At 36.3% G+C, this 27155-nt stretch overlaps 1 protein-coding gene across 2 annotated transcripts in view; it reads right to left on the bottom strand.

The window, feature by feature from the left end:
- Positions 1 to 27155, bottom strand: part of zmat4a (zinc finger, matrin-type 4a) — a 77071-nt gene that overhangs the window by 41760 nt on the left and 8156 nt on the right. For both annotated transcript variants that reach the window (XM_042755252.1, XM_042755254.1), the window contains exons 2-3: positions 16475 to 16576; positions 8128 to 8217 (exon numbers count right to left, since the gene is read on the bottom strand). In XM_042755252.1, the coding sequence (XP_042611186.1) occupies positions 8128 to 8217; positions 16475 to 16576 (192 nt within the window). The remainder of the gene's footprint in view (positions 1 to 8127; positions 8218 to 16474; positions 16577 to 27155) is intronic.

The raw sequence follows: 27155 nt of genomic DNA, 5'->3' as shown, positions 1-27155 counted from the left end.
AATGTCCCAGCATTGCAAAGAACCAACAGGAAAAGAAATGTGTGCCTGTAGCAGCATACTTGTAGTAAATTAATACAGACTTCAGCATGTTTTGAATCACTAACAAAAAATAATAGACATGACTTGCATATAGTATGGCTCTTGTCCAGGTCCTTTTTCCCTTCAGCTTCATAGAAGAATGCAGACTTGACAACCCTGCATTCAACATGAACTATAGGAGGCAGATTTCACTGATCACAGGTGGAAAGAAAGGAGAGACGACTGACAAGATCATGCTCAAGATTTGCTGCTCAACAGATCCTGAGCTCATTGACAAATATCTGATCTTGTAAGATTTGCTCGCTATACAGAGTGTGCGTGATCGCGAAACTAAAAGTGAACTGCAAGCAATCATTCACAAGCAATTTCGATACCCCTCATATTGATAGCGTCTCCCTGATGTGCAAACAGTCCCGTGCAGGGCTCTAAGCCAAAGTGCTTCCATACGCTAGCTTTTAATGCAAAGGGTGCCTGATCATGCGTCTCTTACGTGCACGCCACAGACTGTCCAGGCCCTGCACTTCCACGCTTCAGAGTTCTGTCTTTTGCATTCCGTCAATATTATGTTGTCAATTGACATTTAGAAAATAGATTTTTGACATTTGTGAATCGATTCAGAATCGTCCACATCACGATGCATCCAAGAATCGAATTTCCCCCCCACCCCTATAAGATTGTAAGAATATCAAACTGCCAATAAACTAATGACAAAAATAATATATAACAACTGTATGTAACAAATGTTATATGCAAAAAACAAAAAAAAATAAAAAAAATAACAATAAATAGATGAAAATAATATGTCAACTGTATATAATATTATAAAATGTAACAAATACATATTAGTAAATACAAAAACAAATATAAATAAATATAACAAAAATATTAAACTGCCCCAAATAATTTGGCTTGGGAACAATGGTGTATTGGTGACAATGTAAAATTAGATGCATGACAAAATTTACACCTCTATTTTAAAGGGGTCATGAACTGACTTTTTTATTATATTGCACTGTTTTCTGAGATCCACTTACTGTATAATGTTATCAAGATTTTTACCTAGAAAAACTATTTAGAAGTAATAGGCTATTTTCTGTCCTGTTTTGACCGCCCTCATCAGAATGCTCTGTTTGAATAGGAGTGCCAGATTGTACTTGGAAATAAATGCCCACTGGTATAATTGGCTAACAGTTTTGCATGTTTGATGACCTATATCCTTCATAGATGGATGCCACTGTGATTTAAGGTAAAAACACATAAATAATCAGTAAATATCAAACGATCTGTAATTACAGACAAAGCAATAGTGACCACATAATAAAAACAGTTACTCACTTGTGTGGTATGACATTACTGTCGGATCCAATATATTCTGCACAGCATTTTCTTTTAGTTTCAATCTTTCTGAAAATCCTGCATCAAATTATACTTTGTTTGTAAATGAAGTGAACAGAAGCCAAGTTCATACTGACGCAGTCTGGATCTTCATTAATAAGTTCATCCGTCCACTATTTCCTAACATTGGGATCAGAAAGAAGGTAATGCAAAGAGTTCCACAACTTCGCTCTGCACAGCGTCTTGTTTTTTTCAGAGCCATCTTAAATCGCTTGATTTCTGTGTAGACCTGTGTTTGCCTCTCTCGTTATTTACTTACTATATGCCCAAATTGGTGGGCAGTGCTAAACAGGCAGTGATGCGGAAACAGGCGTTGATCATCTTCTGCGGAGTTTAGCAACACTATTATGTCACAGAGTGGCACAATTCACAACCTGTTTTTTTGGCAGACTGGCTCCAATTTAAGCTGTTTTTAGACTAACAAGAATGTTTTGAGTTCTGAAACTTACAGGATGTTTTTATAGTACAATGACCTCTTAAATGTCAAAAGATCAAGTGAATTTTGAACATACAAGTAGCGCCACCATAAGCGCAATATACACCTTCAGATGAATATCCCTGTTCCTTTCGTATTTTCTTTCACAATTCATATGCATTTCCTCTCAATTGTTTTCTATTTGTTAGGTTTTAGATCTGATGCTTAAGCCTATGCACCTCTAATTATCTGAACTGAGGTCTTTCATTGTTCACAAAAATGTACTCTGCTTTATGGATCACACACACACACACACACACACACACACACACACACACACACACACACACACACACACACACACACACACACACACATATATATATATATATATATATATATATATATATATATATATACATATATCCTAATAGTTTGTGTGTGTGTGTGTGTTTGTGTGTGATCCATAAAGCAGAGTACAATGAAAGACCTCAGTTCAGCAATGCATCTGAGGCTTGCAGGCAGTAGTTGCTGGTGAAAGCGCTCTGGGGGCTTTGCAGAGATTGCTTTAGTGTAAAACCTTTTGAGGTTTAATTCTGTTTACACAGTATATACGGTTGCATGGCTGTGCAGCATGGCTATTGCTTCATGGATCCAGAATGCTCAAAACCAAATGTTACAAGCATATTGTGCTTTTAACTGAAGTACATTTATAGATTATACACTTATATTTTTATTGTTTACTACATATTTCCTCCAGCAAGAAGTGTCTACTTTGTGACAGAGCACAATGAAAAAGGAAAAAAGGTCAGAGAACTCATGACTCAGTCTGGTCTGTGTCTCCATGAGAACAAGATACTATGCCAAGCATGGCAAGATCAGTGCTGTCAGTTCACATTGCATCATTCAGGTTCCCACGGATACCTCAAAACCATCCCCATATTTGAAAGATACATTAGATCTTATCTTTTTAATATATGAAATATCTATAATAAAGCTATAATTTTTTGGAAGATGGTTTCAAATCTGCACCATCCACATCAGCGCCACATCTTAACATTTCAGTATTGGTTCTGACAAGGCTGAAGTTTAAATACCATGACAGAAGAAAACTGATGGACAGGTTTTATTTTCATTCACAGGTCATCAGTCACATGTCAGTTTCTGGGTCCAAGCGCTCCATCAGACACCAAAACCAAACAACAAACACTGCTAATATACACTCACTTTCTGTAATATGGAAAAATCATGATCCTAATAGCCATGCAGTGATTTATCTTTTCTAAATCCTTTAAATACTAGGCGAAAAAAAATAACTATTTGAATATAACACTTTGAGTCCAGACACCTCTAGCTTTTAAAAGCTTGGCTTAAAGTTGTGCAATAAATGAATAGTACTCATAAACGTAAAGAACAGTACGTATTCTTATTTGAAACAGGCTTGGACCAGAAACAGTATTCGGTGCGTCATGACTTAACAAGCAGATAGAGCAGTGTTTTTCAATATAAAATGGCCTGTGGTCTGCAGAAAATTCCTGGATTGTCAACAAAAATCTTTCCCAAAACTATGGTTAAAATCAGCAACAGTTGTTGATATTGTTAACTATTATTAAAAATATTTTTGTCAACTTATTTATTTATTTATTTATTTTAGCTAAATAGATATATTAGGTAAAACAAAAACTAATAAAAGAATACAAAAGCACTTAACAAAATTACTAAAACTACCAAAAATTTAATTAAAAAGAAAACTGAAAACACAAAATAAAGGCTAAATAAAAATATTAATAAATACAATAATATATAAATAATAAAATAACACTGATAAGCAAAGATATTAAACAACTACTGACTGCATATCATTGACTTTAAACCAGCAGAGCAGGTTTAAACAAAGCTTTATCTGTGCATACATCCCATTAGTTCATACCAAGAAAGAAACGTAAACTGAACTGTAAATGTAGAGATAAAACTGCTGTATCACTCTCAAGCTGTCTGGACATTCACACAGTCACTGATCTGTCATTAACTGAGTGAAACAAAGACTAGAACAAAAGTTGAGGATCCAGGCTCGAGTTTCAGCTCACTTTCTTCTCTCTTCTTTCGTTCTGGTCCTCCACACGCTCTCCGTCTGCCCTGCTCTCCCCTGGAAACACGAGCCCCAGCAGGGGTTGATTTAATCACCGCTAATTAAATAGGAGTAAGTATCAGATGGGCTATTCGATCAGTGCAGAAGTTGTCCCAGGCCACTAATAGTATCCTCCGCCACAGCCCTTGCATTGAGTTACAGTGCTGGAGACTTGGGGAGCGATTTTTAAAGTGTCCTTAGGGGACCATGTAGCTATTAGTAGCTGCCGCAGACAGCTGATTTGTGTTAAGCAGATGGATGTGACCAGTGATCTCGTGTACGATCTGCTGCCGCTTTATTAGGTGTTGAGAGAGCAGAGGACAGCTTGTTAGATCTTGGCTGCTTACTGACTCTTAATGCAGGTGAATTTTACTTCTCCATTGGTCAATGGCCAGTTTACTCTAACACAACCCTATGCTCTGGGGAAATAGAGAGGGAAAAATGAATCTAAAGAAAATGCAAGCAGCACTTGTGTGTAACACTGACTGACAGGTACAGTTGGATGAGTTGACAACATAATAAAGTTACTTACCTTTAATTATTAACAATTTCAACATTTCCCTTAACATTTAAACTGTTGAAAGTGTAGCTTTGCAAGTGTGTGTGTGTGTGCTCACATTGTAATTGAAGAAATCAAGAAAATAAGTACAGTATGTCTTAGCTTTTTCTGATGTAGTAAAATTGCTGGCACAAAACTTTCAGGTTTTTTTTTTTTTTTTTTTTTTTTTTTTGCCAAGGAGTCAAAAACATTACAACAGCATTCACACAACAGTAGCCATGTAGAGTTCATTGATCTATAAACATCAGAAAGAGCTATGTAGTGGAAAAAATAATTGCTTTCAGTTCCACTCTACTCCCTCGGTCCCACTGTGAAAAGTGCTGATTTTGACTGAACGCTTCCTGACTTCGTTTTTCTCTATCACGTTGATAGGTTAATGACAGAGAAAGGGTAATCACAAAATTCCACATCTTGCACTAATTTTATATTGATTTTCAGAAGTACATTAACTGATAAGTGATAAGAGAGTGTAAGAGGATTAACTCAATATTTAAATGGGAAAACTTACCCTAAACATTCAAATTTAATTAATTCAAACTAAAGACTTAAATGAACTGTTCTCTCTCCCCACAAAAAAATAAATAAATAAAATAAAATAAAATAAAATAAAAACTGGAAACAGGATGCACCTGAGCTCAATTTTGAGTGTCATGGCAAAGGCTGTGAATACTTATGTTTTTGTTTTTTTTTAATTTGCAAAGATTTCAAACAAACTTTTTTCACGTTGTCATTATAGGGTATTGTTTGTAGAATTTTGAGGAAAATAATTAATGGCTGGTGGATATATTGCTAAGGCCAATATATCGGGCGATATTTGGCATTTTTCAAATATCAGCATTGGCCGATAAGTTTTTCTGGTCGGCCGATGTGTTCGAGGCGGGACTTTTATTTTGACGGTCCTAAGAGCCGGCAGCACCTGAGCACACAGTGCTCACATTCTCCCTCTTGTTTACTATCGTTGTTAACAGTTTTGTCTAAAATGGATAGAAGTGTCTAATAATCAGACAGAACGTTTAAACAAAGGAATTAATGTCTACAAAATGTATTATAACGATTGCTTTTATATTATTAGTAATAGAAAGGCAAACATTATAATACTTTCTCATTTGCCGTCAGCATTAAGCAAATATGCATTTATATCATAAAAAAAAAATCTTTGAATGACTAATGAACATTTAATTTCACAAACCTTGCAAACTTAGTCAAATCCAGCTGTGAGATCTTGTGAAGTGTGCATTTTTATCCAGCATGATCGCATGTTCTCTGTGTGACGGTCGGTCCGTGTGAATTGAATGCTTTAAGCTTTAAACTTGTGATTTCAAATTATGCTGTGCTTTATGCATTTGCCCACTGCCATATTCATGTCATTTTCTCTGTGTGCTGTATGTAAAATGAGTGTTACTCTGGCTTTATTTGAAAAATATGATTCCCAATGCACATAAACTTCCCAGAACACTGAGTGCCCTGTTGTTACAGTGTTTACTTACTTTTTAATTATATTTTTATTTTTGAAAAATACTTTGTCATCTAAAGTATGTTTATTTTACACATTTATTTTTTTATCCATTGTCAAATGATTTCAAATTTCTTAAATATTAATTACAATTTTAAAAAAATTATATCGGCCACCCTGCTTTCCAAAATATCGGCATTGGCTATCAAAAAAATAATATCGGTTGACCACTTAAAATAATTAATTTTTTAGACAGCTTCCAAACAGACAGCTTCCAAAGTGAACATTTTTACAAAATAGTAATTTCATTTGTTATAAAGCAAAAAATCTAAAGGTCTGAAAGTGCCCTAACTTGTTTCTTAAACGTAGCCACTTTTGTTTTCATACGGTCTTTCTCTCCTTTCTGAAAAAATGGCAGTTTTGGCCTATGATCTGTACTCATTGAGAAGACATGTCCATATTTCTACCTCACTTTCAGTTTTCAGTTTTCAGCTCATGAAAATTTGCTGTCCAACTTGCGCAAATCTAGTTTGTCTGCAGAGCCTATTGACAGAGGACACATGGACACATAGCAGTCGATGACTATTTGAATGTCTGTTCTTTGCCACTATCGATCTGATACAAGCTAAGTGTTAAAGTTCAGTCAAAGAACTCAGAAGCAGCACGTAGTCTTTTGAAATCTGGCCACTGAAGATGGTGGTTCCCTACACAATAATCGTATACTAATCACCTTCATTACTGCAATTTTCTGCCAGTGTCCCCACCTCAGTAGCTTGTTTAATGATGACAATTACTGTGATCATACAGAATATCAATAAAACATACACAGTATACTCAATATCATTTAATTCTAACCATATCCCATAGCCGATGGCTTTGATTTTGCATCCTCTGATTCTCACATAAACATTTAGATGTGCATTTGGTCTCCTGTGGTGAGAGCTTTGTTGGTCTGTTTGGAAGCTGTCTAAAGAACATGTAACATCTGCAAAAACCACAGGCATCATGGTCTTTCTCTGCCCAGCTGAGAGTGCAGAAAGGCAGATCCCAGCAACATTCACACAACCTTGTGTTTGTGAACCCCTCTCGTTGTGTGAATAGCCCATTAAACCCGGCCATAAAGCAGAAGCCTGTTTTATCCTATACTGAGAGAAGCAGAGCAGACTGACTATCATCTCAGCAAGACTCATCTCAGAAGATGGCTGAAGTTCAGAATTGAGTTAGACTTTCTTGAACTTTCTTGTTTATTTCTTGAATTTAATTGGCCTTCATTTAAAACCTGCTCCATTCTCAACCCCAAGCTTGAATGCACACAAGATCACCTATTATCTCAAAGTGACAATGCAGTACAAAACCAGATGGATCAAAACATTTCACATACATCGAGCTGCTGTCACTTTGTAATGAAATGATGCTGGACTGACGTACTACAACCCTTGATTCACCTCTACAATCATCCTTAAATAGGTCATCAGTCATTCAGTATTCACCGAGCTATCAAACATTCTGTAAAACAGTTTTGCCAACCTTTTTTTAGCATCTTTTGCAAAGAACGACACATTTTTACACCATACTACACCAACCAACTATTAAAAAAAACAACAAATCATACAACAACAACATCATCATCAAAAAAAAAAAAATCTAATCCAAACAAAACACAAAATAGAATCAAAATCATGTCATACAGAAACTATAGTGCACACTGATATTCTATAGCAATCACTAATATCACACCACATCACTCCATGGCAGGAAATGTGATACATTAATAACAGCTAAACTGTCCATGGATGCAGGTTTCTCATTTGTAATTCAAATGTATTTACTTTGATTTCAAAAGAAATTTGCAGCATACCTACAGAAACTCAGTCTATTGAATTAATTGTTTGCATAAAAGGAAGCATACAATCAAGTGCTTTTTAACAAGTGGGGTTCATGAAGCATATTATTATGAAAAAGATTGGCTATGCAGAGCAGTGGCTAGAAAAGCTCATTAAAAGAATAAACACTCACCACGCTGATCTTTTCGAAGAATTTTACAGAGCAAGTCATTTATGAACTCAATATATAGAGGTGTAATTTAAAAAAAGCAAAAAAAAAAAAAAAAAAAAAAAAAAGGGCTGCGATATACTCACGTCATCTGTTCTGAGCTTCTTAGCCGGACATCCCCCATCTACTGGATGCAACATATAATACAGACGAACTTTGTTTGCATGTTTCCGGCTCTGAAAAAGACAAAATAAATTATTATTTAAATACGTGTTTGTTATTCTTAATCAGATTATTCTGCAATCAGAGTATTATAAGAGAATAAGATGGCTGTAACAAATCAAAGTGAAAGACTAGAAAATCATTAATGGTAATAAAAAATTACCAAAGAAAGATGAGCACTGGAGCAGGGACTGAGTGAAAAGTGAATAGCAGTGCCCATCTCATGGACAGGCCAATAAATAATTACTCTGGAGCCACAAATCAAAACCCATCAATTACTTTCAGAGAGTGAGCCAAATCAATTCACCTCTCAGATTACCTGAAAATGATGTTTGACAAGAGGGTAACTGAACTTCATCCTCAATACAAAGGAAAGAGGCAAAGTGTGGAAATGAAGGATAGAGAGTGGCACTGGAATAATCTGCATTGAAAGCCACTCATTTCCTCTTGAAGAAGTGAAAGATTTTCTGTCTGCTTTTCTTAGAATCTCAAAAAAAATGACATATGCACCTGGATGAAACAGACCTGACTGACTACAGATGAATGTGGTTCAAAAATATGATCTGTCACCTTGTGTTTGAAGATTGCCTGAGAGAATCTTATTAGCCTGGTCCTCCTATTTCTCCGCTCAAGAGAGTAAATATGAAATGAGACAGAGAGAGATCGAAAGGGACAGATGGATCTCAAGATTTACTGAGAATGCTGCTGCTTAAGCACCTGGAGAGTGTGCAAATATAAACACATTTCTCTTCAACCTCTTCAGCAACAATTCTATCCATAATTTTCTACAACATCAGCATGCAATAAATATGAAAAAAAATTGTCTGTATCCATTCCTGCCTGTCAGTGTGTTATAGTCAGGTGCTATCAACTGATTTTCTCTTCAGATTTATTCATTTAAATCTAACCAACCTTCAATTTTTTAACTGTAATATTTCATTTAAAAAAATCTATTACATTATATTATTGTCAGGCCAAGTACTTTAATATAAAATTTACACAAATACATTTTATAAATGCATGTGTGTTTTATCATGTTGAAGATTAACTTCATTAACCCCAAAGAAATCATCAGATGTGATCACAATTAATTTGTTTAATTATAAATAAACAGACACTCCACAGCCACAGTCCTCAGCAACAAACGGTGGGCATGTCTTTGAAGAAATGACACTTGTGGACTTATCCGACCCCGAAGTGTACTTTTAAGGACTCTTGACTCCAGTTCTTAGGTGAGTCTTGGGTATGGTAATTACATGGAGGTAGACAAAACTAGTCTCAAAGGGTGAAGTAAAAACTCAGATTGGGGTTGAACTGTCACAGCGATAGATTTAGAGGGCCACAATTTAGCTTCAAGCACAAAAGGCACATAATGTTCCAAACCCCACTGTCATTTGGCCAGAGGAAAACATCAAGCTCTACTCATGGGAAAGCACAGGGGAAAAATAACTGGCAAATGGAAAAAGCTTTCAAGACTCATTACTGTAAAAGGACCCACACTCTACTGGTAAAGGACTGTTTGCAGAGACATGTCTCCTTCAGGGTTTACTTTACTTTCTTATCAAAAGTGAGTTAAAGAGTAGATGACCCTGTCAATACTGAGGGAAGGATTCCTGCATGCAAGTTTAGACTTAATTTTACCTAACATCATTTTATCTTTGCTCAAACATTTGTATAGTTGATGCTGATAGCCTTGTTGCTAATTTACCTTTTTAAAAAAGTAGTGTTATTGTGGGAGACTATGTTTGTTTTCTTGAAGGGCTTCATCAAGTAAAAAGCCACCTTTAGAGATAACAACAGCATGTGTGTGGACACACAAATTAAAACCAGTCAAAGACTGTTTGGTGGCATAAAGACAGTTCACTTCAATGCTGAGATACATTTTAGAGGAACCCTGGCAGCAACCAAGTATGGAGTTAAATTTTGTCTTATAGCTTTTCAATCTGACAACATAATTAAAAGGAAAAATGGTGTATAAGGAAAAGCCTAATTTATTCAATATATTAAATCCTGCTCATACTGTGTGCTTCTCATGTGTTGTCCCGGGATTTTGACAATACTGGTTTATTGTGAGTTTGGCGAGTTTTGACTTCTAGAATTAACCAGTGAGATAATGGTTATGCACATTTCTATAAAATAGTTTAAGAGAAAAAAAAACCCAAATCAGCCATTCAAATACAAATGCGATATTTTTTTCTTCTAATGATAGAGCAAAGTGTAAAATTGCAAAAAATCAAAATCAAACAGATGGTGCTGAAAAATTTTATTTCCAGCTACAAATTTTAATTAGTCATCTGCATCAAGTAAACTGGGTTATTAACATGCCACAGACCCAATACATATTCTATTCCAAGGCACTATATGCATCCTCACTGTTTGGCCTCTGGTTGCTTTGTCACTAGAACATGTTCAGACCCAGTTTTGGGAGCAGGAAGGCTATCACAGAATGCCAGGAAACTGAGTGGGATTTTAGATTCACGCCAAAACCTTGTATAACCCTATCATATTCAATACACTGAAAGAGGTTTTGTAGAAAATATCACAGCACCGCTGTAGATTACAATGCAGAAAGAAGAAGGAGAAAAAGAAAAAAAACAAGGACAGGTTATTAGAGCTTCTTATTCTTTCTAAGAAACACATTATGTTTCAAACAAACCTACAGACATATTTTAACAATCACATTTCAGCAAAGCATTAAAAACATGAACTTTGTTATTATTAAAAGAAAAATAACTGAAGAATGTGTATGGACTTTAAGTACAACTTTAAAAAAAATTGCCATAAATGAGCAGACAAAATTCCATCAGTATGAATACAAGACATACCAAAGACTTCTTTCTAGTAGTAAAAATCCTGAGCATCAAACAGTAAGACTTGACTTGACATTCTGAAAACGTGTTGCATTATGAATCTAAATGGGGATCAAAGTGTGGAAAAGTGAGTTCATTAGCAATCAGTCTTTGTCTTGGGTATGAAAGACTTTCTGTTAGACCCAAGGACTCTTCACATGATATGTTTTCATGTTTTTTTTCTGACAGGCCCTCATCCATATTTCATCAGAGCATCACAAGCCTTTGTTCTGTCCATTAACTCCATCTTCTTCTAATTTGTTTGCTGCTGATGCTGCTCCTCCCCACTTCTAATAGCTAAAGAAAGTATCAGTAGAGACAATGAAGAATTATGCTACGGCTTCCGTTCTGCCAGATAATCTGTAAGATCCTCAAAGCATAAAGATCCACTGCAAGATTTAAAACCCATCTAATGCCTTCCTCAATGAATGTATTGTGCTTTGTGTCTTCAATACGGTGTTATGTTAACTGTTTAGAAATTTCATGGCAATTAAAAATAAGAACAAAAAAAAAAATCTTTATACTTATGCAAAAATAAGCATTAAAACACCGGACAGTGTAACTGCATAGCCTCTGAAATATGCATTAAAAAACTCCTAATAAAATGATCTTGACATCCTTTATATAACTGCATTTGTTCTTAACTATGAAAGAAAATAAAGTCAAATCAGCAGGCAATGACTCACTATATTGTAACTGTACAATATGAGCAACTCCACAAATTATGACTTTAAAGAAATACAATTACTTGTGCTTTTTTTTTTCATATGAAAAACAAATTTTATGTTGCATTGAAAGACACACTGGGATGAGAACCCAAAGACTTGGCCTCATGCATCCCAATTTTATTCTCACTTGTTAGCACTATCTTAGGAAGCATCTTACAGAGAAATGATTTCTTCTCTTTTTATGACTCTAATGGCTGTTAGGCCAGCAAGAACATCCTGATTTAGTCAACGGTACAGGAGCTAATTGAGGGAGCCAAATTTAGAGCCATATTTAAAGACATTACTGATCCTCACTTCGATAATAACAGTAGATGTGTTTAATAGAGCTTTGTGAATCAAAGTCAGACTTTCACAGCTCAGCGACAAGTTTAGCTTACAATACAAGATTCACAAGCAGCCTTTTTAAAATGTTTTTGAAAGAGGCCTTATGCTAAACAGTCTGCATTTGATTAAAATACAGTAAAAAAAAGAGAAAAGAAACATTTTAAAATATTATTTAATAAAAATGTATTATTATAATTTAAAATAACTGTTTTCTGTTTTGGTATTTTTAAAATGTATGTTATACCTTTGACGGCAAAGCTGAATTTTCAGCTGCCATTACTCCAGTCTTTAGTGTCACATGATCCTTCAGAAATCATTCTAATATCCTGATTGGGTGCTCAAGATAATGAGCGCGTTTACATCCACGTTCTTAAGCCGATTATGCTTAATAAGCCAAAAATGCACTTGGTCATGTAAATGCGGTAACCCGTTTTCTTTTATCGGAGTAAGTTCACAAACAGCGTAAGCATAAACCGGTCACAACAGGTAGTTTTTTGCTTCCTACTCCAATTTGGCACGCCATGTAAACGCAATAACCCGCTTTCTGTCGGCTTATTGAAGTGCGCATGTGTGGTACGTGACAGGACCGCATCTAGACCGAGCAAATGTCTTGCAGTCAAGAAAGAAGGAAATATATTACAAAAGCAGACTTTTTCATGACTCAGATAATGATAAAAATGTGTTCTCATCTATAGCAGAAGTAGAAGTGGTTCAGTCACAATGCTGCATTTATAACTGCATGAGAGGATAATATAGCCTACGAGTTGTAAGTTTCCCGACATGTTGCAAGCTTAATTTAACATCACAACTGACAAATGTATGGAATACTCTGAGGGAACTCTACAAGGAAATAACCTGATTTATTAATGAAGTCATGTAAACTCAGCTTACTTGCGTTGTCAGGTTACTGATGTGCATGTAAACGGGGAAAACTAGTTATTTTAATAAGCTGATATTTGTGAGTTATCAGCTTACTGGTGTTCATGTAAATATGCTCAATGTTTGTATTAATAAATTTTAAAAACAGATGTGCTTCTGAATATTATTGTGAAAACAGTGATACATTTTTCTTGCTTGTGACATTTTCTTCCCAGAATTCTGAATCAAAATTTCAAAAGAACAGCATTTATATAATAAATAGACATTTTTGTAACATTACAAAAAGTGCTACTTTTAATCCATATAATGCATTTTAACTGAATAAAAGTACTTCTTTCAATAAAACAGTACTGATTGTTGAATGGTATATACACACACACATTCTAAATTTTGATTTAAAATATCGCAGAAAAAAAAATGGCAGTCAGTGATTCACTCCTATAATTTTCCCCCGTTTTCTGTCCTAATTTTACTGGAAAATTGACATTAATTCTGTAGAATGTATTCAACATGGTAAAATGTGTTTAAAAGAAATTAGGTTAAACACTGACATTGTCATGACAATTCACATTGGTCTACATTTGTGTCAGGTTGGGGGAAAGAATCAGCTTCCAAGCAATACATAGTTGTGACTGATTCCTGTACAAGTAGAATTATGCACATTTATTAATGAAACCACAAAAGTTCATCTGAGATTTTTGTCCTTTAGTCCTTAGTGTGAATCAGGAGTCTCATTAGAATCAAACTTGCATGGACCATTCCAATCTTGTAGAGGAGGGTCTAGGACAATGAGAGGGCAGTTTATCCTTGAACGCTGATAATATCATCATGACCAAACGTAAATAAAAGCCTGCAGTCTTCCCCCTCTCTGCTATTCGGCTCATGCATATGTAAGATTAGAGAATTCTGATTGGACTTGCATGAAGGAAACACATAAGCCAAGGGCACACAAACAGACAGAAAGAGAGCAAGACCACAAAAAGAAATCAAATAGCACAGTGCACCAGAGAGATTACTGTACACTCAATAGGAGACACAGGCCACAGACCTTGCTTACTGCTTAAATGACACCAGATATCTTCTGTTTGCTTTAGGTAATGCATACCTGAAATCACCTTGGCATGGTGTTAATCATAACAGCACAGCGATATGCTTGGATTTAACATTAAGAAGATGTTTGCCTGGAGCTTAACAATAATATTTATCACACCTGTACATATGATATTATCACAGTCTTTGGTAATGCACATGAAAAGGTATGGAATAACTTTGAATGCATAAACAGAGACCCTGGATAAGTGTCTTGAGGACTATAAAATTAAAGCCAATACTGGAAATGCTATTCCGGTCCATGATTGCATTTCTGCATTATTAATGTTCCTTTTAATACAGCTGCCGTTAAACTGTTCAGTTCAAATGTCTGGATTTTCTCTCCCTCCTCCAATCTGTCTCACTCTCTCTGTTTTAGGCTCTCTGTCTTTCAGTCTTTGATGTTTCAGGAGTGAGGATTAAGAGCTCATCACGGAGAAAAAATTGTGCCGTCAGCATAATTTCTAAAACCATGACCTGAGTGCAAAAGCCTCTGTACATGTTTCTACTCTACAGCCTCTACAGTACAGATCCCTTCCCAATAAAATGAGCTTCAGGACAATTTCAATGCAAACACAAATTATTTTGTTTCTAAATTAAATCAAATGCTAAAATTGTGACAAAGACCCCAATTAGTTCAAGAAAACACATTGTAAGTTTCTTTTGAAATGACAGAAAGGACTGGAGTAGACTAAATAAGGATTCCAAATGCAAAATTTAGTAAATGAACCATGTAAATTAAATTAAAGTTTTTATCACTTGTATTACGTTTCAGTTTATTGATTACCATTAGAGTGTAGAGACCCTTTATGTTATTTTTTTTATATTGAATTTCATAAGCATGTTGTTACTCCATACTTTATGAAATTCATGATACAATCTGTTTTGTTTTTTTTTCCAAACATAATTTCCCTTTTGCTGCCACGAGCATCATGTGTGATATTTACTAAGATGAAAATAAACAGTTATTCTCCATTTCTTTTGTATATTCCCTAGAACTTTTCAAAGCCTTTTAAAAATACTCTGATAAAACGCTTAATTAATATCTGAGCTTCCATCCGATACACTTTTCCATCCAAGCTTTTCTGTGGTGAAACAGAGCAAGAGACAAAAACTCTTCTCCACATATCTGGGTCTTCACAAAAAAAAAAAAAAAAAAAATACTGTGCCCACTGCATGTCTTTCCACATTTGGAGCTTGACAGCATTTTTATTTAATGCTTGCGGTGGTTTGCAAAAATCAGCAAAAAGATTTTAGCTTTTTAGCAGCTTTTAGTAATTTACCCAGCAGCCTCAGATGCACCACAGATTATTTTATTCATTAAAACATGGAAAATAAAATGTAAATATTAATTTAGCCAGAAACTGAAACCAAAAATAAAGTTCTGGTAATGAGATTTTGGGTCATTTAACTGTTCAGGGTGTTGTTCACAGGTGATTAACCAGTCATAGTAAAAAATGTTCTTTGGAAACAAGCCATCTCTTGATATTTTAGCCAAACAAAATATACATACTGCTACTCTTGCCTCATTTTTGTTCATGATGAAGTACATCCACACTGCTGACGTGCTTACATGATGTAGCTTATCCATGTTTTTGCAGACCACCAAAACACATCAGTGAAAAAGCAGCAAGTGTTTCTATACAAAAATACTTCAGCCCCAGCAAAAAAAAAAAAAAAAAAAAAAAATTCTGTTTATCACTCCAAAATTTCAGTATATCACAAGCTGAAACATTGATTTTTTTTATTTTTTTTTTGTGCCAGAGCTTAGCTTGATATGACAGTCAGAAGTTATATTAAACAAGATTCAATGCAATCAAATTCACACACGTGACATTTGTAAACGAAATCATTAGATGGCTCAAAGGTGCTCGGAAAATGGCTCAGTCCACATGGGACAGCCAATAACACACTGGGCACGTACAAACAAAACAAACCCAGAATTAATATTTTACACTGACCAGCACACTATCTTCTTGTTGTACTCCATGCCTGCCTAGGCAAATACATTATGTTCCCATCTAGGACCGTTCAGGTTACAGCTCTGTTGAAGAGTGGCCATATAACTCTCCGTTCAGTGACCAGAGGGAAACACTCTGTAACACAGCTAGGCTGCTATTCTTCACCACACAGATCAGAGGACGTGCACTCAGAACCTCCCATGAGTAATTGTGGAAGATGTCCAGAAAGCAAGCTAGTACTAGCTATATTTACTAGTTGTTACTATATTGTAACTGTGTCCTTGAAGGCACTTAACCGCTGATTGCTCTAGGTGGATTGTCCGTATGATAAAGTACACTTTGGATTACAACATCTAAAATGACTTACATCAAGGAAACAAAAGAGCAGAGAGAGATTTGTACGTACAAGCAGACAGGATGTAGACAGAAAGCAGGTCTCACCTCATAATGTGCCACTCTCTGTGACTCTGAGATGAGCTGAGCGCTGCACACTTTGCAGTAACTGTCTGTGAAAAGGCCTTGATCCACCTCTGTTGACTTCATCTGGAAAAAAAAAACATTATTATATTTCAGCATTTTATTATAAACTTCCATCACTAAACACTATGAAATGGAAAAATGACAGAAGTCGAAAGTACTGCACTGCTATTTTAGACATACTTTTGGGAAAAACAGTGTCATGAAAACAAGTGTAACATGAATTATTCATAAAGACATGCTGTTTCTGTCACTTTAATTATTTCAGCATGCGTCCCACATATCAAACCACCGTACCAGCACAAGGACATGACATGCCTCTACTGGAGCTGCATTTCACTCCCAGAACGGCTTATAAACAGACTGCAGGGTTTTTAGAGCAACAGATTAAAACATTCATACGACTTTCATGTGATGAAATATAAAAATAAATGCATTAAAATGGCAATTCACTGCAAAACACAAAAAACAAAAAACATTTAAACAAAGTTAACTTTACATACCACGTGCTTTGTGGATAAGTGAACAAATCAAGGGCCTAAAATTCCCATATTAGTTATTTGATGGCTGCAGCCAGATACAGGTGAAGGGAAAAAGTAATAAAGAGATAAAGGAACAGTAGGATACATTTTGCAGTAACTATAAATGTTACTTTTGGCAAATGGTAGACATAAAAAGCTTTACTTAGATTTGAATTTTTGTACATTTTATTTGTGTGTGTCCTGGGTAATGAAGAAACTGATCACTCTGTAGTTGCCCTTTGCACACTATGCCAGATAGACCAATTAGTGTGTCTTTATTACTACCAATTACTAACAGCTGCACTGATGTGGAGACAATGACTGCAGACTGTGTTTGAAATCGGCTGCCATGCTACACAGTTAGTCATTGATTTAACAGACAGCAGTTTTATGTGAAGGAACCTCCAAAGGAAACTGGGTTCAGGCAAAAGAGGTCTGTAATACCTGGTAAGATCTGTCTGTTAGCATCTCTATTCATCTCAAAGACACATGTGGAAGGACACGGCATGCTTGCTGCCATCTTTGCTTAAGGGCACACAGCTGCGCTTATACATGCCTTCCCACGCACACAGGATTGTGGGATATTATAAATCTATGCTAGCTTAAAAAAATTACCAGGCATCTTAGTTGACTGGAAACAATGAAAACATTGGATTCAGACATGCTTTGATGCCTTTCGATCTCAATATACTGTCTGCAAAGAAGGCATTCTTCAGGTTGCAGATAGGGATGAAACGGTTACCGGTTTGATGATAAGTCATGATAAAATTCTCAACGGTTAGTGTTACCGTTTCATATTTTAATTATCATTAAAACCATTTTCGATTAGCGCAATTTTAAACAACTCAGGATGAATAAACACTGTCCAAAGTTTTAAGTTGCAGTCTCTCAGAAAAGATTCAATGGCATTCTGGTTTCATCTTCGCTCCATGTAATATCTAATAAATAAGTGTTTTTATCACAATGATTTCTCCACAGAGGTTACGGGAAAACAGCTCTAATTCTGCTGTTTCAGAAGCGCCACGTAGTGCCAGAGTGGATTTACAGACATTTTTTTTTTTTTATTATTTAAAGGCTGAAATGTGAGGTTTACCATTTTATGAAACTTTTTCAAAGCTTTATTTGAACATTTCGTACATGATACATACATGAGATAAACTGTTGTCAGTCAAGTTGTCATTCAAAATCCAGACAGCGTTGGTAATGTTATTGTTTTAGTTATTGGATAAACATGATAATTTTGGTCACTATAATATAAAACTTTGTGAAACGATTTATGTTTTACTACTTTCTGAACATTTGAACAATACCAAGATAATACTGATAAACATGATAATTTTGGTCACTATAATCGTGACAAGAAATTTTCATATCATTTCATCTCTAGTTGCGGACAATCAACAGTTTGAAGAAAGTGTTGGATTGAGCAGCTGGCATCTTTGATGTGTTTCCATAATACTTTTTTCCCCCAATATATCATGTTTATAATTTTTTCCTTTTTGTCTGCTTTATCACACACACCCCTGCAAGAATCCTCCTTAAAAGTAACAATGCAATGCTAATCGACATAGCCTTTATCACTGCTTAGAATACTATGAAATATGTTGCATGCCTTATTTTGTGTAAGAAGCCACATCAGCTCGCAGAAGGATTTATTTTTAAACACTCCACTGACGTTATGAAGTGAGTTTGGAGTAAAAACATGTTATTAAATGTGGTATTTTCACGTGCTTTCAGGTGGAGCAGCATTTACTACAGAGCCTTATTTCACTGACAAGCTACGCAAACAGCTTTGATAATCACAGAACGATTTCTTCGATTTCATAATCATGCAATTAAATAATCAACGATGATTATGAATGCGATTTTTGCGTAGCTTGTCAGTGAACTACGGCTCTGTGTAGTAAATGCTGCTCCATCTGAAAGCATGTGCTGGAGATTTACTGATGATTACAGAATCGGCTTTACTGAAAAGATGCTCATGACAATCCCATTCGATTAATCGTGCAGCCCTAGTTCCAACCCTGCTCTAATGACCCTCTTTGCAATTTATCTGAACCCCTAAACTTTGATTGACTAGTTTGGGTGTTTCAAAGTCCCTGTGAGACAAGACAGTTCACCTGATGGCCATTTTGGTAATGACCGCAGGCAGCTACTTTTTATGTAACTGATAGACATAGATAAAAATACATCGGGTATTTACTTGAATTTACTTACTGAATTTTCATTTCATGCCAACTTTTAATGTGAATGTTCATCAAGGTGCATTTCAATAATGTATTTCAAATTTACAAAGCCTGGAAATCAATTAGAGTGAGAGTGACGTGACATACAGCTAAGTATGGTGACCCCACACACACAAACAAACACACCCAGAATCCAAAGTGTGCACGCACACACACACACACACACAAAAAACACACACACACACACACACACACACACACACACACACACACACACACACACACACACACACACACACACACACACACACACACACACACACACACACACACACCACACACACACACACACACACACACACACACACACACACACACACACACACACACACACACACACACACACACACACAACCGGAGCAGTGGGTAGCCATTTATGCTGCGTCGCCCGGGGAGCAGTTGGGGGTTCGTGCCTTGCTCAAGGACACCTCAGTCGTGGTATTGCCGGCCCGAGACTCGAACCCACAACCTTAGGGTAAGAAGTCAAACTCTCTAACCACTAGGCCACGACTCCCCCCACCTACACCTAATTAGTTTCTTTAGCTCAAATTGCAAAAGTGGAATGGAATATAAATCACTAATTAGGGATGTAACGATTAACCGCGAGCCAGTTGAAAATCGATTCAAATATGTGACAATTCAAATCGGTTGAGATGCCAAACAAATCGTGATTCTTTTAGGTGTAAGAGTTTATATGAATGCATGTCTGAGGAGAACTTACTGTCTTTAGAAAAGTTTAGATGGTATTTTTTCATTTCATCTTGCCTCTGTATGAGGCCTCTGTATGAGGTCCCATAACACCTCCACCCTGGTCAAAAAGGCACAGCAGCGCCTTTACTTCTTACGGAGCCTTAAGAAAGTTCACCTGAATCCCAGGATCCTTGTGGAATTCTACCGCTGTACCATTGAGAGCATACTCACAAACTGCATCTCAGTATGGTACAGCAATTGCTCCGCATCTGACCGCAAAGCACTGCAGCGAGTGGTGAAAACTGCTCAACGGATCACCGGCACCCAGTTAACTTCCATTGAGAACATCTATCACAAGCGCTGTCTGGGCAGGGCAAGAAACATCATCAAGGATGCCTCTCACCCTAACCATGGACTTTTCACTCATCTTCCATCCAGCAGACGTTACAGGAGCCTACGCTCTCGGACTAGCATGCTCAGGAAGAGCTTCTTCCCCGAGGCCGTGACCCTTCTGAACGCCACACCACCAATCTAACCGGCACCTACTTTATTACTGCACTGGTCAAAGTACTTTACATACAAGTATTTGCACTACTCATATTTTGCACATACTGCACACTGTTCTAGTTATCGCACTGTAAACTAAGTTGTTACTGTACAAAGCACAGTAAACTATTCTATAAAAATATAATTGCACTAGTGTTTTTGCATAGAATTTATTTTAACAATACTTTTGCACACTCATCCAACTGTATTTATTACCACTGTTCTCACGTTGTTGCTGTTCATAATGTGTATATATAATCCTACATTGCTCTGTTCATAATGTACATACAATCCTACACTGCATTCCTATTTATATTCTGTATATACTCTGCTCAATACTGTATATAGCAACCCAACTGTACATTCTGTAAAATCATAGCTTCACTTATTCTGCACATTTTATGTATATAAAACACTATATTCTTGCACTTCTGGTTAGATGCTAACTGCATTTCATTAGCTCTGTACTTGTACTCTGCATAATGACAATAAAGTTGAATCTAATCTAATCTAATCTAATGAAGCATATTAAAGTTCATAAGTGCAGCACTGCTTCGTTTACAGCAGAAACCAAGGAAACGCTTTAAGCACCATCTGCTGGCAGAGAGTGAATCTGTGTCTCATTCATGCTGTTTCATGCAGATATTTTTATGTATAGTTTCACAAAACTGAAGTCAAACCATTCTGTTTTTGCTTCAAAATTTCTAAATTTTAAATTTTAAAATTTCTAGTTTAAATTAAGAACTGCTCATGTTGCATGTATGCAGCATCTTTGTTTGGATCATGATTAAAATGCAGTGGTTGCCTCTAATTTTAAATGGAATCGAATCGTGAAATCAAAATCTTGAATCGAATCGAATCGAATCGAATCGTGAGTTGAGTGAATCATTACATCCCTATCACTAATTAATGGTGGTTGATTTTTGGTGTTTCTGGTTCCTCTCTTGTAGCCATGTTTTTTTTTTTTTTTTTTTTTTTTTTTTTGTGTATCAGCTCTTGTTGAAAGCCAGATTAAGACACTGGGATTGACATTTTTAGCATGGCCTGATTTGCAGATGCTAATGACTGCAACTTTTCGAAGACAGAATAAATAAACATACTGAATAGTTTCTGAATAGAGTCGGTTTGTTACACTAATTCATGCATGCATATTAGATATCACAACATTACCATATTCAAGCTACTCAAATGAAATTATTATAATCTTTCATTTAGTGGCTCAAATCTATCCCAGGCTGTTGCTAATATAGATATTTTTTCTAAATCTGCATCAGAATTAGAGCTCAGGTAAATCTTCAATAGTGATCAGCTGCTCTTTCTCAATTTTTAAATTCAGATTCTGATATGACACTCTGTTCTCACATTTTGATGGAAAATGTTGAAAGTACTTTTTCTGTTGCAACTTGTGATGCATCTGCACAACCATACACCAACATTATGGATACTACACACATTAAGGATACTGCGCATGTTTTTCCAGCTTCTTTTTGTTTGTCATAATCATTTTTTTAAAAAACTATAAAAGATAACCAGAGCTGCTGCAGAATGGGGAGGAACAGACAAAAAAAATGAAAAGAGAAAAATAGAAAGATGGTGTGGGGAGAGGAGCTCCCTCTCTGAGGAAATGCATAAATTCAGCAGAACAATCTAATAAACAATTGCATTATTAATCAGTCTGAGGCCTGCTTAGAGAGAGGAATGGGGCTGACAGAGTTGAAGAGTTTTCCCCCTCACTTATTTGCCATGTGAATGTGATTAAAAGACAACATCATACAAATTTAGCATATTTCCTTTCTAAATAAAATGTCTATGGCTTTAGTGTGCACAGTTTATCAGTGCAGGTTATTCAAAAGCTTTTTTTCATAATCTTTAAATCAAAAACTTTCTTTGCCTCAGCTGCTGTCAAACAACATGGATTACAGAACAAAATGCACAAACCAAATAAAAATAACTTGACTTGAACTTCCCAGCTGATATAAACAAGAAGGTCTATTTTCAGACTGCCAAGGTCCTTCAAACTTGCATGGAAAACTTTTATGGAAGAAAAAAAATTATTATTTACATTTATTTGAAATCAATTTTTTGTAGAAAAAAAAAAAAAAAAAAAAAACAGCAGCACAACTGTTTCAACATTACAATATTTCCAACCAAATCAATTAGAATACTTGCTAATTACATCTTCGTTATCACTTCTAACCTCAGACTGCCTCCGGACACAACACACACTCCTCTGCAGGTCACTTTTTGGTGTAACCTACACTTCACTACACTATAATTTCACAAAGAAATGTACAGCATTTTGTCCAAGCAATAATAAAGGACACATTTTATTCATAATTTGTCTTAAATACCATTTTGTAAAGAAATAAAATAAAATAAAACCGTGAATTGAATCAAATTGTGACATCAAAATCTTGAATCGAATTGAATCGTGGGTTGAGTGAATCGTTACATCCCTATCACTAATTGATGGTGGGTGATTTTTGGTGTTTCTGGTTCCTCTCTTGTAGCCATGTTTTTTATTTTTTTTATTTTATTTTGTGCATCAGCTCTTGTTGAAAGCCAGATTAAGACACTGGGATTGACATTTTTAGCATGGCCTGATTTGCAAATGCTAATGACTGCAACTTCTCAAAGACAGAATAAATAAACATACTGAATAGTTTCTGAATAGAGTCGGTTTGTTACACTAATTCATGCATGCATATTAGATATCACACCATTACCATATTCAAGCTACTCAAATTAAATTATTATAATCTTTCATTCAGTGGCTCACATCTGTCCCAGGCTGTTGGTAATATAGATATTTTTTTCTAAATCTGCATCAGAATTAGAGCTCAGGTAAATCTTCAGTAGTGATCAGCTGCTCTTTCTCAATTTTTAAATTCAGATTCTGATATGACACTCTGTTCTCACACTTTGATGGAAAATGTTGAAAGTACTTTGCTGTTGCAACTTGTGATGCATCTGCACAACCATACACCAACATTATGGATACTATACACATTAAGAATACTGCACATGGTTTTTCAGCTTCTTTTTGTTTGTGACCTCAGTTTACCCATCATCAGATGAAAGGCACCAACAAAGGTCTGTAGATGTGCTGAATTCAAGACAAGAAGTTTGCACAGTTGAAGTTGCTCTGGGTAACAGATAGGTGTTCCAGCAGCATACGTTTGTAGAGATGAGGATAAAAGAATATATATATATTTTTTTAAAAAAACTATAAAAGATAACCAGAGCTGCTGCAGAATAGGGGAGGAACAGACAGAAAAAAAATGAAAAGAGAAAAATAGAACGATGGTGTGGGGAGAGGAGCTCACTCTCCCTCTCTGAGGAAACCATGCATAAATTCAGCAGAACAATCTAATAAACAATTGCATTATTAATCAGGTCTGAGGCCTGCTTAGAGAGAGGAATGGGGCTGACAGAGTTGAAGAGTTTTCCCCCTCACTTATTTGCAATGTGAATGTGATTAAAAGACAACATCATACAAATTTAGCATAGTTCCTTTCTAAATAAAATGTCTCTGGCTTTAGTGTGCACAGTTTATCAGTGCATGTTATTCAAAAGCTTTTTTTTTCATAATCTTTAATCAAAAACTTTCTTTGCCTCAGCTGCTGTCAAACAACATGGATTATAGAACAAAATGCAAAAAAGCAAATAAAAATAACTTGACTTGAACTTCCCAGGTGATATAACCAAGAAAGTCTATTTTCAGACTGCCAAGGACCTTCAAACTTGCATGGAAAATGTTTATGGAAGAAAAAAAAATGTATTTGCATTTATTTGAAATCAATTTTTTGTAGAAAAAAAAAAAAGCAGCACAACTGTTTTCAACATTAAAATATTTCCTACCAAATCAATTAGAATACTTGCTAATTACATCTTTGTCATCACTTCTAACCTCAGACTGCCTCCGGACACAACACACACTCCTCTGCAGGTCACCTTTTGGTGTAACCTACACTTCACTACACTGGGGAAGTTGTGGCCTAATGGTTAGAGAGTTTGACTCCTAACCCTAAGGTTGTGGGTTTGAGTCTCGGGCCGGCAATACCCAACTGCTCCCCAGATGCCGCCGCATAAATGGCTGCCCACTGCTCCGGGTGTGTTTTCATGGTGTGTGTGTGTTCACTGCTGTGTGTGTGCACTCTGGATGGGTTAGAGCATGAATTCTGAGTATGGGAGTATGGGCTTAGACAACTTTTCATCCAGACCAGCATGCACCACACCCTCTGCCCCCTAGCTGTCCATGGTTCTCTGTGAACATCGCTCTAGGCTCAGGACTGCAGAGAGGAAGTGGCCAAAATCTAAAAATTTTAATGACCATAGTGTCATCAGTCACTCCTGTCTTCCTTCTCTGCAAATGTCTTCACTGCTAAAACAACATACTACCACAACAAAATTAACAATTGTTCTGACTCTCACACACTTTTAAAAACCCTCTCCTCTCTTCTTTGCCCCCCCCCCTTCCTTCATCAACTCTTCAATATTCTTCATAAATAAAATAAGAGCCATCAGCGGCCAATTCTCCACACCACAAACTGACAAAAACTTCATAACAACAAATATACACTCTCTCTTCTCCTTCTCTCCACTCTCAGAGGCAGACATATCCAAACGTATCCTTTCCAATCATCCTACTACCTGTCCGCTTGAACCTATCCCCACTCACCTCCTTCAGGCCATTTCTTCTTCAGTTATACCTGCACTCACTCACATTATCAACACCTCTCTTCACACTAGTACATTTCCCACAGCATTTAAGCAGGCTCGGTTTAACCCTACTGCTTAAGAAACCCTCTCTAAATCCAGCACTTTTAGAAAACTACAGACTGGTACCCCTTCTTCCATTTATTGCAAAGACACTTGAGTGAGTTGTGTTCAACCAACTCTCTATGTTTCTTGCACACAACAACCTCCTGGACAACAACCAATCTGGATTCAAAAGCAGTCACTGAACTGAGACTGCCTTGCTCTCGGTTACTGAAGCCCTGAGACTGGCAAGAGCAGCTTCCAAATCCTCAGTGCTTATCTTGCTGGATCTGTCTGCTGTGTTGACACAGTTAACTACCAGATCCTTCTGTCCACCCTCATGAAGATGGGCATCTCAGGAACCACACTTCAGTGGTTCAAGTCTTACCTCTCATGTAGGTCCTTCATGGTGTCTTGGAGGGGTGAGGTTTCCAACTTCTTGCTACTGGGGTTCCTCAGGGCGCAGTGCTTGGACCACTTATCTTCTCCATCTACATGTCATCATAAGAATCTGTCATTCAGAAGCATGGCTTTTCCTATCACTGCTATGCTGATGACACTCAAGGCTACTTCTCATTCCAACCATATGATCTGACAGTAGCTGTTCGGATTGCAGCCTGTCTGACAGATATTCAGATATTTCTTCGACGAGCTGAAGAAAACTCACGTCACACCTCTATTCATCAGTCTGCAATGGCTGCAATGACGTGTGGACGTATGGTGCGGTGCCCGGGGAGCAGTTGGGGGTTCGGTGCCTTGCTAAAGGGTCTCACCTCAGTTGTGGTATTGAGGGCGGAAGAGAGAGCTGGTCATTCACTCCCCTCACTGACAATTCCTGTCGGACCTGAGACTCGAACCGGCAACCTTCATGTTACAAGTCCGACTCTCTAACCATTAGGCCACAACTGCCCCACATCAAATTCAAGCCTGCTCACATCAAGCAAGGTACTGATGATTGCTTACAAGACAACCACTGGTGCTGCACCAATGTACCTAAACTCGCTAGTTCAGACTTATTCGCCCTCCAGAACCTTGCGTTCTGTATGTGAACAACGTCTTGTGGTGCCATCCCAAATAGGCATAAAATTACTCTCATGACTGTTTTCTTGGGACTGTTCCCAGCTGGTGGAACGACCTGCCTATTTCAATTCGAGCAGCTTAGTATTTAGTATTTTCAAAAAACGTCTAAAGACTCATCTTTTTCACTAGAAACTGACCAATTAATACTAGCACATACCTATTCTATTCTATTCTATTCGCTAAAATATATTTAAAATAAAAAAAACACCTTGCTATGGTATACCTGTATACTGTTGCTCTCTTGTTGGTCTGATTGCTTCTATTGTTCTCCTCATTTGTAAAAGTGTCTGCTAAATGATTCAATGTAAATGTATATCTATCTATCTATCTATCTATCTATCTATCTATCTATCTATCTATATATATATATATATATATATATATATATATATATATATATACTGTATATATATATACAGTATATATAAAACATTAATACATTTACATTAAGTCATTTAGCAGATGTTTTTATCCAAAGCGACTTGCAAATGAGGACAATGGAAGCAATCAAAATCAATAAAAGAGCAGTGATATACAAGTGCTATAAAAAGTCTCAGTTAGCTTAACGCAGTACACATAGCTTTTTACATTATTATAACAACAGTAATATTATATATAATTTACTTTTGAACAGTAGTGTATTTTTATTACATTTTACACTGAACTGTATTTGTTAATGCTGTTCCGTGTAGTCTTTAACCAAATCATCATCCAAAGACTACGCAAAGCCCAGTGAACATTTTATGTCTATCACTCAAAAACGACTGCCTTGAACCTAAGGGGACAAAATATAATTTAAGG

This window comes from Cyprinus carpio, chromosome A5 (genome assembly GCF_018340385.1).
Source record: "Cyprinus carpio isolate SPL01 chromosome A5, ASM1834038v1, whole genome shotgun sequence".
In the NCBI taxonomy this organism is placed as follows: Eukaryota; Metazoa; Chordata; class Actinopteri; order Cypriniformes; family Cyprinidae; genus Cyprinus; species Cyprinus carpio.
This window is presented reverse-complemented; position numbering and strand designations above follow the sequence as displayed.